General features: G+C 53.6%; 1 protein-coding gene across 1 annotated transcript in view; it reads right to left on the reverse strand.

Moving 5' to 3' along the window:
• Positions 1 to 1,700: 1,700 nt before the first annotated feature.
• Positions 1,701 to 13,275, reverse strand: part of SPIN1 (spindlin 1) — a 76,302-nt gene continuing 64,727 nt past the window's right edge. Inside the window, 3 exon segments of the mRNA XM_082694242.1 lie at positions 1,701 to 4,987; positions 4,990 to 5,175; positions 9,186 to 9,419. Coding sequence (XP_082550368.1) covers positions 4,929 to 4,987; positions 4,990 to 5,175; positions 9,186 to 9,419 — 479 coding nt within the window. The 3' untranslated portion in view covers positions 1,701 to 4,928.

Raw genomic sequence — 13,275 nt, forward strand, 5'->3', positions numbered from 1 at the left:
CCCGTTCAATCTGAAGTCGCCAGCTCTAGGTCAGCACCACAGTCTGTCGGTCCTGCTCAGGCGGCACCTGCTGCGGCACCGAGTCAGAGTCTCAAAGTTACACGCACGCAATCCTAGGAAAGGTCCTGGGTAGTTCCCTGAACACCCAAGCCCGGAGCGTGGCGGTTTGACGTGCAGGGACGCGCCCACACAGCAGACAGTAGCCCACTCACCCAACACCAACAGCCAGCGCCGAAATGAAAGGCCAGCCAGGGCCCGCATGTCAGTGTCGCAGTCGCCTGGGCTGGCTGGGGTCAACATGCCCCCCGGCCCAGCATCCTCAAGAAAGAACTATGCAGGAAGAATGCAGGGTCATTTTTAGGCAGAGCGATGTGCACACAATAACCCTAAAGTCGTCCGCCACAGGCTCACGGAGCTGAAGGACTTTGCGGCACAGACAGAAACGGAGAACGCCCGCAGAAAAACGCAAAGACTCCCCTAGTTCTCTGGGGCTCGGCGGCCTAAGTGCCTCTAGCCACAGGGCAGAGGACGAACCAGCTGCTAGACATCAGGAGGGAGACCGTATACTGGGGGCGTAAGGAGACAGGTTTACAGTTCCCCCAGTCCCGGGGCGGAAATGCCCGTGTCCTCCGTGTAACTGGAAGCTAAGACAACACACATTTTGCCAGCGACTTGCGATGGAAGGTTACGCTGGGCTGTGGGCTCTCCAGACCGCACCAAGGCCACTGTCATCCTGGACCCCACACGCCCCCACACCTCCCTCAGGGGCGCCACGGATGAAAGCTGCGCCTCCCGCGACCAGGGGGCCACGTGACGACAGCCAAGGGCTGCGCGACACCTGCCACCCTTGACGCACCACTAGCACTGTGGCCATGCCAACGAGGATCAAACAGGCAGGCCCACTCACCATTCTCCAAGCAGGGACCACTCCCAACAGACCCAGTCACCCGCCTACAGACAGCGGCCAGTGACCGCCAATCCTCCCACGAAACCTGCTGTCGGTTCCAGGGAACACGCTTCAAGAGCTGCACCAGTGGAGGCACAAGGGCTGGTGCGTTGTCTGGAGGGCACGAGACCGGGCGTCCCTGTCCCACGCCTGCCTGCGCCTCCACACAGCCCCAGCCTTAACCATGGGATCTACAGGCCCAGACCAACAGGGAAACACCAAAAACCAAATCTAATTAAAGGCACATCCTGAATCTGCTTTTTACCTGACTTGTTAAAATAAAAAATTACCCACGAAGATACAGCACAGAACACGCACCTGTCAACGGTGTGACCTTCCTCGTCCCACCACCAGGCGATGGAGATCTTCCCCCACACGCTCGCTGGCAGTACTCAAGTACAGAGCGTTAGACAGTATGTAAAGCAAAAGTAGATATGAAAATAAAAAATACACATTATTTAATTCTATTTAAAATAATCAAGTTTAAAATTTTATGATAAATTTTCTCCTTATAAGGAATCCACAAACTTGAGTATTCTGACTCCTGCTCACTGCCCCTCTCCCCTTGGACAACCAAGTGTTACCCCACGTGAGAAGCTGGAGCTCCTTCCACTTCCGCTCACATCGGATGGTTCGCATGCGGTAGAGAGAGTAAAGGTTACTTAAAATGCTAAAGTCAAACTTTAAAAATGTTTCCAGAAGCAGGTTTAACACATCACATTTTGCTCATGAGCACAAAATTTACAGTCAGAAGTTGCACATAAAGGGTTTATTTTAAATGTTTTAAGGATAGGATAGAGTTACATCATAATTATAAAAATTACTTACAGAATTAACAGATTTATATTGTTTATACTTCTAAATGCAGAGAACAGGGAACTGTCTACACATCGTATAAAATAAAATTAAAAATGAATTCAAGCCTGAAAGATGAGGTCATTTACCTAATTATCAGGTGCGAACACGAGGACCTCTGAACTATGCACATCCGCTCACACCGCACTAATGGTGGAAATACAAAAAGCGCAGCATTTCCAAGGAACCACAGACATTTCAACCATAATTATTTTGTTATAATAATTGTTCCTGTTTTGTCTTTGGAGAACTTTCTTTTTTCTTTTTTTCTTTTTTTAAGACAATCCGCTTGCGCATGTTTTCAGGCACTACAATTTGTGACAATCCGAACAGTCTTCTAATGGGTCCACAGGGTTCAGAGATTCGAGCCCAATGCACTGCGGGGTTTGGCACGTAAAACAAGAATAGGAATGAACTCTGGCTGAGAGGTGACTGGGCGCTTCGAGAATGCACAGTCCCTTCAAATGCTGCACGACAGACAGAGCTGGGAAATCACCTTCTGCTGGCGCTGGCTCGCCAGTGCATTCTCATCCTACGACCACTACAACGGCACAGGAAGCAAATATACAGAAAACAGAAAACAAAATCAAAACAAAGATAGAAAACAAAAAACCTAAATATCTTCCACATGCAAGTTCAGTTAGTTACATTGAACATTCTACTTAGAATAGAGCATGCAAAAAAGGATGGTCTGCGTTTAAGGTTCTCCTCGGAAGCTTCACGTGGCAGCCGGACGTCACACGCACACGACACGGGAACACGATAGCAGGTCAGTGAGGAAGGCCGGGACATTTTATACAGGTTCCGGGCTTGTGCGGTCACAAGTCCCATGATAATTTTGGAAACTCATGTCAGGCTCCTACAACAAGGAACCAACATTCTGATACCAGGAAAAGGCAAGCAATGCATGCAGATCTGAAACGTGAGCCTAGAACGAAGCCTGAAGTACCGGGCGAGGGAGTGGAATCAGTCACCGCGCAAGTGTGGGTTAAGCCACCAAAAGAAAAGAGAATTTGGGGGGGCAGGAAAACAACAGAAAACCCCTTCCCCTTCCTTCCGCCCTCAAGGCAGCAAACGCAAATGATGAAACCAACGGTGATCATCATGTGGCCCGTTCAGCGGGAGAGCGGCAGACCATGTAGTGTCGAAGGTGCTAAAGGTACTCGCAGGAAAACCATGATGTGAGTCGTCAAGTGACGCTGGGAAGGTGGCCACTGACCCAGCCCTCAGGATACTCCAAAGAACACTGGTTTTCAGTCCAAAGTCACTGTACCATGTTCGTACAGTGCACACACCGGACGCCCTACTCTCGGGGCACACGTGTCTACCTGTGCTCGGGGAGCAGACTCAGCCTGGAGACTGGCATGCAGGGACTCCTGACCAGAGCCACTGGGAAAGAGGTGATGGACAGTCGTGCAGCACGACCCCTGCTGAAGCCAGAGAAGTGTGAGACCAGGCAGGCACCGCAGGGAGAGGCGCAGAGGCAGACAAGCTCCCCTCCGCGGCCCGAGGGGAGGCACTGCATTCTAGAGCGCGGGGGTCACTGTCCAACAGCATGACAACGCACAGCCTTCCAAAGGCAAAGCAGGCACCGCGCGGAGCGCGCACAGTAAGGCCACCAACAACAGAACCTCCAGTACTGAGAACAGCCGTGACAGAGGCCGCACGGACTGCTGGTAGTCGGCTGGCAACACGTGCATTCAGCCTTCTGCCCGACCCTCAGGTAAGCTCTCCAACCTCCACAAGACACTGCATTCCGTGCGGCCTCTCTCCTGGCTTTCAAACTGGCAGGGCTCATCTGAAACAATGTGACAGATGATGACCATGTCACTGCCACCCAACCACTTCTGTGATTCTACTTCGGTCAAAACCACCTTGCAGGAACAAGCCACGAAAGGGCTGTGAGGCTGAGGGCCACAGTCACACCCACAGGCTAGCACGATGACAGGAGAGTCCCCGTCAGCAGAACACCGGGAGCCAAGCGCGCTCAGCACCACAGAAAGTGTCGGGGACCCAGGCCGTGACATGTCTACATACTCTCTGTGGGGAAAAGCTGGGGGAAGCCTTCTGACCACAACCACGTATCAGTAAGAACAGTAATAAAAATAAAAGTGTCCCAGAGAACTTGTCAGAAGGCCACAACACCACTCTCCAACTTGTATGTCTCGGATCAAAGCACTAGGTTCCGCCAGGAACTTACCACATGCACACAAACCACTGGCGCGCTGTTGCCTCTCAAATCCCGTACTAGAATCCAGACTGCTGGTCGTACAGACTAACAGACCAGGCTGTGCCGTACAAAGCACCCTGGCATCACACCGTGTGGACCAAGTACCTGGGCTTTGCTTTAAAACAAAAAAAGTATTTATGATAAAAAATGTAAACAAAATTTTACAAAGCTTAGAAATTAAAGGCAGCTTTTTACCCAGCTTTCTGTTTTGTTAAATTCTAATGTGGGTCCAGCAACTGTTCACAAATGATTCCTATTCGGACTGATGGTTTAAAGCCTCCAGACTGAAAAGGTGTCTGAACTTCTGACTTCCAAAACACGCTGAACGTCTCTGTGTCTCCTGTGCCCACATTTACTTTTAAGTAAACAGCAGTAATATACGAAATCAGACTGACTGAGGACAAGCACTCCTGTTAAACTGGAGAATATTACTGAACCCCCGCCCCAATCCACAAGGAAAGGACTGCCAAGGAAGCGTGTGGGTGTGTGTGGGTGTGTGTGTGTGTGTGTGTGTGTGTGGCGCGTATGGACACACACGGATGCGGACAGGGAGAGAGAGGTCCATACACATCTCGACGAAGAAGGCAGTGCCGACAGCGCCAGACCATGCTTGCAGCGTGGCAGCAGGTGGGAAGAAGTACGGTGCTGGGGGGTGGGGCGGTCCAGTCCAGTTTACACGACCGCGGTGCTATCTTAACTTCACCAAACTTGCCTGTAACTCCCCTCCAGACACGCAGACTTCTCGTAAGAGGAAGGAGTTCTTACACAAAATGCTCTGTGTTCACATCAATCTGTACTATTCAGAACAAACCGGTTCTGCTGGCAGAGATTGTGGGTTCGCAGGGACATTTAAGCTTTCATTAAACTGGAAAGCAATCAAGTCTTTATGTCTACAAATTATACATTTAATAGTTCCACAAATTTGGCCAAGTCCATGATGACATCTAGGATGTTTTCACCAAATCGTAGACGTAAATATGGAAATCGTCATCGAACTTGATGAAGTAGACCGACGGTTTGGCCTCCACCTGGTGAATGACCATGCCAGTCCTCTTGGAGCCGTCCTCTTTGGCGTACTCTACCTGCTTGCCCACCAGGCTGTCCACAACTTCTCCCGGCTCCCGTTCTGCTGGAGGAGAATCGTCTGCGTGGAAGACGGCGGAAGAAAGAATTCAAAGTCAATTTTTACGTAAGTACCAACTCCCGTATCTATTTCAATAACAGTGTTTAAAACGTAACATCTGGATTCATCCTAATTATCTAGAGCAAGAGTCGGCCCACTTCTTCTTCAAGGGCCAGAGGCTTGAGGACATAGGTCTCTCTCTGCACCCACCAACTGCTCGGCCCTGTTGGTCCTGTGAGAGTAGCTGCGAGGGGCACAGAATCGAAAAGTGTGCCAATAAAACTTTATTTACAAAAACAGTGTGCTGTTCTCCACCCCCTCAGGATGTAGACGTGTCAAGAATTTTGAAAAATGATAATCAGAAATCCCTGTGGCTTGTATTTAATTACAGCTGAGACTGGCTGAGGGGTGAGGCAAGTTTAAGGCCGGAGAAAAGCCTGGACGCACAGAACTTCTCAAAAGCCACAGTGACCCTGAAACCCTGTTGTCAAGACAGACAACACCTCCTAGGACACGGAGCGTATGCCACTCTCGTCAACACTCTGCTGCTGAAATGAACTGGGACTCCTCAAAGCTTCTTCCTCCCCAGGTTCGCTGCATCTCATTGCTGGTCTTCCTACCCGAGCTCTCGGGTAAGACTTCCCAGGCTCTGCAGATAGGTGCTGAGCGAACCCCTGCCCAGAGTAATCAGGAAGGGACCTCCAGGACAGCACTGGTCCGCAGCAAAGCCCGTGTGCTGGGAATCCTGCCCTGAGCCAGCAGGGCTATGTGGTGTTCTCGGAGCACAGAAACCAGAGCAAACCTCCAGCAGCAAAGACCCAAAGGGCAGGGGATGGAGCCGGGAGGCTACCACCCTCTCTCCAGAAACCCCTGCAGGTCCTGCGTGGGGCGAGCCATTTTGCAAGGATCAAGAGAGGGCTTCCAGATGCCCTCGGGGGGTGCTGCACCCCGCGCTTACCCCAGGCTGCCTGTGCTCTTGCTGCTGGCACATCGCCCCCACCCCAGCCTCACACACAGCCGGCTGCAGTCCCGAGCACGTCTGTCCTTCAACTGCGGACACAGCCCTACCAGGCTAGTCTGACCGCTGGTGCTGACATCACGCACGATGCCAGCCACAAGCCCGCGTCCAGCGGTCATCCGTTCCTCTGAGCAGGAAAGCGATGCCGAACCCAAAGCTCCAGTCCTCTCTACAAAACTGCTCTTTCCTCAGCAGCGGCGCCAGCCCCCCACGCCCTCGGGGTGCTGCACGCTTACAGAGCATTCCAAAGCCACGACAGCCGGGCCTCTCCGGCAACTGAGCCAGGATGCCAGAGCCTCACACGAAGGCCGCTGCAAGCGCCCGGCTCCAGGACATCACTGGTGGCAGCTGCACTTTCACACTCGCAAAACCAGCTGGCGAGCGGGGGCGGAGGCTGAGCGGCTGAGGAAGGGGTAATGGGAGGCCAAGGGGGGCCAAGCGGGGACCGAGCAGGGGCTAAGGAGGGGCTAAAGGGGGCCAAGGGGGCGCTGGGAGACTCTGCGGACAGCCCCGATGGCCCAAATGCCCCTACGCTTTCACGCAGCAAAGCAACAGTTCTTACTGTGGCTCTTTCTCTACAGAAAAGTTAAAAATCAGGGGCACCTGGGGGGCTCAATGGGTTAAAGCCTCTGCCTTCGGCTCAGGTCATGATCTCAGGGTCCTGGGATCGAGCCCCACATCGGGCTCTCTGCTCAGCGGTGAGCCTGCTTCCTCCTCTCTCTCTGCCTGCCTCTGCCTACTTGTGATCTCTGTCTGTCAAATAAGTAAAATCTTAAAAAAAAAAAAAAAAGCTATAAGATCAACTTCATACGAACAACACTCCTGATAATTAAATTCCTGCCCATAAATACATCCCTGTACAGATTTAGAATGAAAGTATACAGAGCCAAGGACAAAGAAGGTGGAGAGTCAGGGCTGAAGAGCACCTCGAAAGCAGGTTCACGGACTTGTCGACAGAAGAACCTGTACAGGCCCAGGGAACCCTGTGCTGGAGGAAAGCAATGGAGTAGTTTAAAAAAGAACAGGTTTACCCAAAAATGAAACTAGGAAAATAATTCCACTCACAACCACATCAAAAAGAGCAAAGTAGGGATGTGTGGGTGGCTCAGTCGGTTAAGCCACTGCCTTCAGCTCAGGTCATGATCCCAGGGTCCTGGGATCCTTGTTCAGCCTGCTTCTCTCTCTGCCTCTGCCTGCAGCTCTGCCTGCTTGTGCTTGCTCTCCCTCTCTCTCTCGATCTGACAAATCAATAAATAAAATCTAAAAAAAAAAAAAAAAAAGAGCAAAGTATTTAGGAATAAACTTAACAAAGTGTAAAACTAATACTCTGCAAACTACAAAAGACTACACTGATGAAGATCTTTAGTTCTCAATAAATGGGAAACTATCCCGGGCTCCTGGGTCAGAAGGCTTCACAGCATCAAGGCGATCAGAGATTCAAGACAATCTCCATCAGAATCCCAGCTGACTTCCTTGCAGAAACTGAGAAACGGATTCCAAAACTCAGGACACTGTCAGGGACCCAGAAGAGTCAAAACAATTCTGAGAGAGAAAAAGTAGGACTCGGCCCCTCTCAATGTCAAAACTTACTTGAGAGCCACGTGACTGCGAATGGCACGTGCCCCAGCAGACAGGAGCACAGCCGTCCGTCTGCAGCCAGCGCCCTTTCACCGCTGGCACCGAAACCAGCCGGCAGGGAAGATAAGGCTTTCCACAACACGGTGCTCAGGCAACATGCACAAGAACGAAGGGGCGCCCTTCCACCACATCATAAAAATGAACTCAACATGTACTGAAGATGTAAATGTAAGAGCAAGACCTGTAGAACTTGCCAAAGAAACCAAAAGGGTAAATCGTCATGATTTACCAGAAGCATGAGCTCCGAAAGAAAACACTGGACTTCATCACAGTTAAAAACTTCTGTGCTTCAACAAGCACCAAGAAAGCGAACAGAAACGCACAGAATAAAACAAAGTGTCTGCAAACCCTACATGGGTCCAGAGAACCCCATCAAGATCCAGACTCTGACGCCGCAACAGAACAGGGGCCCAACTGGGAAACAGGCAGACGACACCAACAGACTTCTCTCCGAAAAAAAACACCAAAAAACGGGGACACTGTCTGGGTGGCTCAGTCGGTGAAGCATCTGCCTTTGGCTCGGATTGTGATCTCAGGGTCCTGGGGCTGAGCCCAACGTCAGGCTCCCTGCTCAGTGGGGAGCCTGCTTCTCCCTCTGTGTTCTCTCTCTCCTTCTCAAATAGATAAATAAAATCTAAAAAAAGGAAGAAAGAAAAAAAGACACAGAAACAGCCAATCACACACAAAAGGATGCCTGACATCTTGAGTGCTCAAGGAAATGTAAACCAAGACCATGACAAGGCAGCATGTCGCAACCACAAGGACACAGTGAAAACATCAGTTAACAGGCTGTGTGTGCGTCAGAGCCCTCACACGCAGCTGATGTGCACGGAGAAGGGTGCAACGGGCGCCCAGGTGATTCAACAGTGACCACAGACCCATCAATCCCACTCCTCGGTATGCACCCAAGAGAACTGAAAACATCTGCCAGACACCCGCAACCCAAGGGCTGGCCACAGCATCCTTCACCATCGGCAAGAGGTGGACACGCCACACGTCCCCCCGCGACGGATGACACGCGTGCACGCAGGGCCGCTGTATGTGGCGTGTAAAGAGATGAAGCACGGACACTCGTCACAACACGACGAGCCTTGAAAACCCTGAGCTGAGTAAGGACACCACATACACGGGCCCACCATTCTCGTCCATGTGCAAATCCGCAGCCTCAAACAGTGCAACCGCACGGAAAGCACGTACCCTTGGCAAATGGTGCGAAGTTTCACAAGGCATGCTTGGTGCATGGTGAAAAGAATGATCACTCAACCACAGTAATCAAAATAAACAAGATGCAACTACAAAACGGCTCATCAAACATCTCGTTCCAACCTTCAAGTTCCTCTGGAATCAACAGAACAAAGGCTGTCAACGCACTTACTAGAATCAGGCATAATGCGAAGGTCGCCTTCTTTATAATCGTCTAAAAGCTGGTACATGTACAAGACGGGGTCCTTCTCGTAGGTGATGTAGAACCACGTGTTCATGATGGGGGCGCGTGCCAGGACCATCCCCCTCCACTCGTCCTTGGAGCCGTCCTCCGTCTCAAACATGTGCTCCACCGCCTTGCCGATCATCGTGTCGGCCAGGTGCGCGTCGCTGATCCGGGAGGTCGCTGGGGACGAGAAGCAAACAACGGCTCGCACGGGGTTTTAAGAGACACACGCCTCGAAGGCTGAGCTCACGCGAGGGGGAGGCTGGAAGGACTGACCACGTGCCACACCAGCGGCCCCAGGGCCCCCGGCAGGCCTCAGGGGCCGCACGATGCCAAGCCCCGCGGGCCCCAGACTACAGGATCCCACGAGAACCTGCCATTCTTCTGTGCGCTCTGCTCAACTCCTGCCCGTGGGACTGTGTCTAAATTGGAGATGCCCCGGTTTGCTGGAGGCACAGCGTGCTCTCTGGTGCTAACAGTCACTTTCCATGTTGCGGGAAGGACAGCCCGAGGGCAGAAGCGCCGAACAGGGGCGCCCCGCGCAGCCTCACTCACCTTCCCTCTACGAACACCTACGTCATCCCGGGCCAGGGATGAAAACTAAGAAATGCACTCGTGCCAGGCCCGAGAGGTCAGCCTCGCATCCACTGTGTTTTCGACAGTGGTGGTCACGCAGCCGGAGCCCCGGACGAAATGCCCAGCACTTCCGCTGCGTCATGTGAAGAACCAACTGCTTCCCTGGGCCTGCCGGCCTCCCTCCTTGCCTGTCCCTGCCCCCACGGGCCTCTCCCTTCTCCCCACCAGGCTCCCCCGTCTGCGGGACCAGGAGCCACTGTCGCCTGCTCCCACTGCATCCCCCAGTGACATCCGCCACCACGTGCTGACACCGTGATGGAAGGAGGACCCTTCCCGTCTGTCTCCCGAGCCTGAGATCCCAGGACGTCCACACCTGCCTACAGACGAACCCTCAGCCCTGCTCTGCGGGCTTTAGGAGGCAGGCGGAAACTCACCACCTTCCTCTAGCAACACTGGGAAATTACGGAGAATCCTAACGATTTTAAGGTTTCTCCGGTCCTCACGTTTTAGACAACTGTCTTTAAAAACAATCAGCACTTCTGTTTTACTCATTCACAAGTGCGTCTATCTCTGTTAAAATACAATTCAAAGGCATACTCATTATCATTTCTTTCTCAAGACACCGATACCCAATTTGATCAGAAAGACACCGAAACACATCCGGTGGCTCTGCTTCCACACGCAACCATTCTAGACTACATAACCCCCCCGCACACTGGAGTAAGGCCCACTGGTTTCGAAGTCTCAAGCTTGCCCATCTCTGGACTCCCGTCCACGATGCTGACCCATTCCTGAGGATCGGAAAGCGCCCTTCTTCCCGCGGACAACTACGAGACTGCCGTGTCAGAGGTCACAAACGACAGCGCTACACACCGCATGTCTCACGAAAAAGACCCTTCCTCGCAAACACGCAGCACGGGGGCGGTGGGGCTCTGCGACTCTGTCAGCGCTCCTGGCACACGCCCAAGATCCAGCCTACAAGCCCTTGCTGCTGCCAAGGCGCGTCTCCTGGTCAGTGTTTTCAGGAAAAGGAGACGCTCCCGTGGGACGCTACGGGACACACAAGCGGCAGCTCGGACGCGGACGCGCAGCACGGACCCTGCGACCCGTCCCCGCGGACCCGTCCCCCGGGCACGTCCCCTCAGGCTCTCCCACGCGCGCAGAGAACGCGGGCAACTCCGCAGCGAAGCCAACGGCGTGACCCGGCTCCGAGCCCGGCCAGGCCCGCGCGGGCACTTCTGCACAGACGGCAGACGCCGGCGGCGCTCCAAGTCGGGGGCGCACACCCAAAGCCAGAGCGAGGGACACGGGCCGGCGCGACGGCAGACGAACCCGAGCCCAAGCCCGCGGCAGGAAACCAAACGCCGCCAACCGAGCGCCGTCTCCTCAGTCAAACCCGGAATGCCACCGCCGGGACGAGCCTCCGGGGAAAGGACAGCGGCGGCGGGAGAGGGACCTGACCCCGCAGCGGCCCAGCGGCAGGCGCGGCCCGGGGGGCCTGGAAGGGGCGCACGCGGGCAGCGCAGTGTCGCGCGGCCTCGGAGGGAAGGAGACGCGGCCACCGGCTAGACGGGGCGAGCCCCCAGCACGCCGTGCTGAGGAAGCGGCCGGCCACAGTCTCAGTCCGTGGCGGAAGCGGGAGGGCGGGCGGGGCGGGGCGGGGGCCAGGGAGCTGCGGCTCCCGGGGACAGAGCTGCAGCCTGACAAGATGCAGGGATGTGGAGGCGCGCTCCGCAGCAGCGCCAGCGGAATCACCGACACTGGGAACCGTCAAGGCAGGACATTTCAGGTCCCATTTTTCTTTCCACCAAAATAAACAGTCGGTCAGTCTTGGAGGGGATCCTTTACCGACACGCGATCCCACAGAGAAGACACCGCGTGTGCCGAGTGACGCGCCGCGCGCCGCCGCCTTCCTGCGCGGGACGGGGTGAAGGCCACGCGACTCCCAGACTGCGGGGTCGCAGGGAGCACCACAATTAGCTATGACGCGAAGTCCGGGTGCGACACACTGCTGGTCTGCAGGGGGCCCTTGGATTTCCTTTTTAAAATGCTCTGCTGTTTACAAAAGCGACCCACCTCCTGCTGGGAACTTCCAGAAAAACACTGGACAACTCTGAAGCCCATCAGCAGAGATACTGACAGATTTCAGGGTATTTTGGTCAAACCAAAATAAAAGGTCTTTTCCTGCCCTACGATGGCAGAAGAACTCAGAAGAATGGGCACAGGCCGCGCAGCAAAATGCAGTAAATCTCCCGGGAGCAGACAGTCTCGCCCCAGGGGAGATGCGGACCCAACCTCTGGGTCAGAACACATGACAATCACTTCCTACGAACAACGGAGATGAGTGTTTCGACGTTCTTAAGACCTTCAGGCTCAGACGCCTCCACGGGAGTCGCTCACGCTGGAAACGGGCCAGCGTCGAGACCAGGAAGAAACCGAGGCTGTGTCTCGGGAGGAAGAGAGGCGTGCGGTGGCCCAAAGGACAGGCGTGCTGCGACAGCCGGCCGAGACGGCGCGCTGCCCGATGAGCTCGCTGCCTTCCACGAATGGGTAGAACAGAGGGAAAGCAAGCTTTCTGAGAGAAACGCGGACGGACACAGCCCCGCTACCCACAGGGAACCCCAACAAAGGACCTGCTGCTCTGGCCGAGCATCAGCGTGGGGGGAGGCGCCCGGTCCCAAGAGCACAGCAGCAGAAACAAAGGGCACCGACTATCCGACCCCACGCTTCCACCCGCCAAGTCCACCTCTGCCAGGACTGCGTCTGTTAACCCGGAGGCCTCTGAAGCCCGTCCCCAGAGCAGAAACCCGCGCTCACGCACGAGGCGCTCACGCCCGAGGAGCACGGCCGTCTGCAAACATCTCCGAGTGAACACACTGAGAAGGTGCTGCGTCCTACTGACCACAACAGTAACATTTTACTTTATTCTTAAAGGTAAAATCAGTCATTACTGTTATTAATTGACAACTTGTGCCTTAAGGAACTAGGTTATGAAAGGGAAGCACGCTGTATAACACTTAAAAAAAGAAAGGCTGTGCTCACTTCCCTGTCACTGTGCAAACTCTAGAGACTGTGTGAGCAAGCCCACGGGTTCTGGCGGCCCGAATTCGGGCTGACAGTACAGTATCACTTACGTAGTAATACACATGCTGAGATCACTTCACATAAGAATTCTACAATAAAGGCATAAGCGACTACAATCAGAGTAAGTACACAGCACATTTGAGCTAATAAGAAAATATTCTTACCCATCAGAGTCCACGTGAACAGTGAGCAAAATGTGGGAAATAACCATGTTAGAAATCATCAGATCGTCAGTTTCTTCAGCAACAACTTCATACATTGTCATGTCCTTCACAGTCCCTCAAACTGTGGTTTGAGAGACTGAACTGTGTATCGGGAGTGCGTGCACTCCAGTAAGAATAAAAACACCAGTAATGCAAAATAATCATCAAAAAGC

Source organism: Mustela nivalis, assembly GCF_964662115.1.
Source record: "Mustela nivalis genome assembly, chromosome: 13".
Lineage (NCBI taxonomy): Eukaryota > Metazoa > Chordata > Mammalia > Carnivora > Mustelidae > Mustela > Mustela nivalis.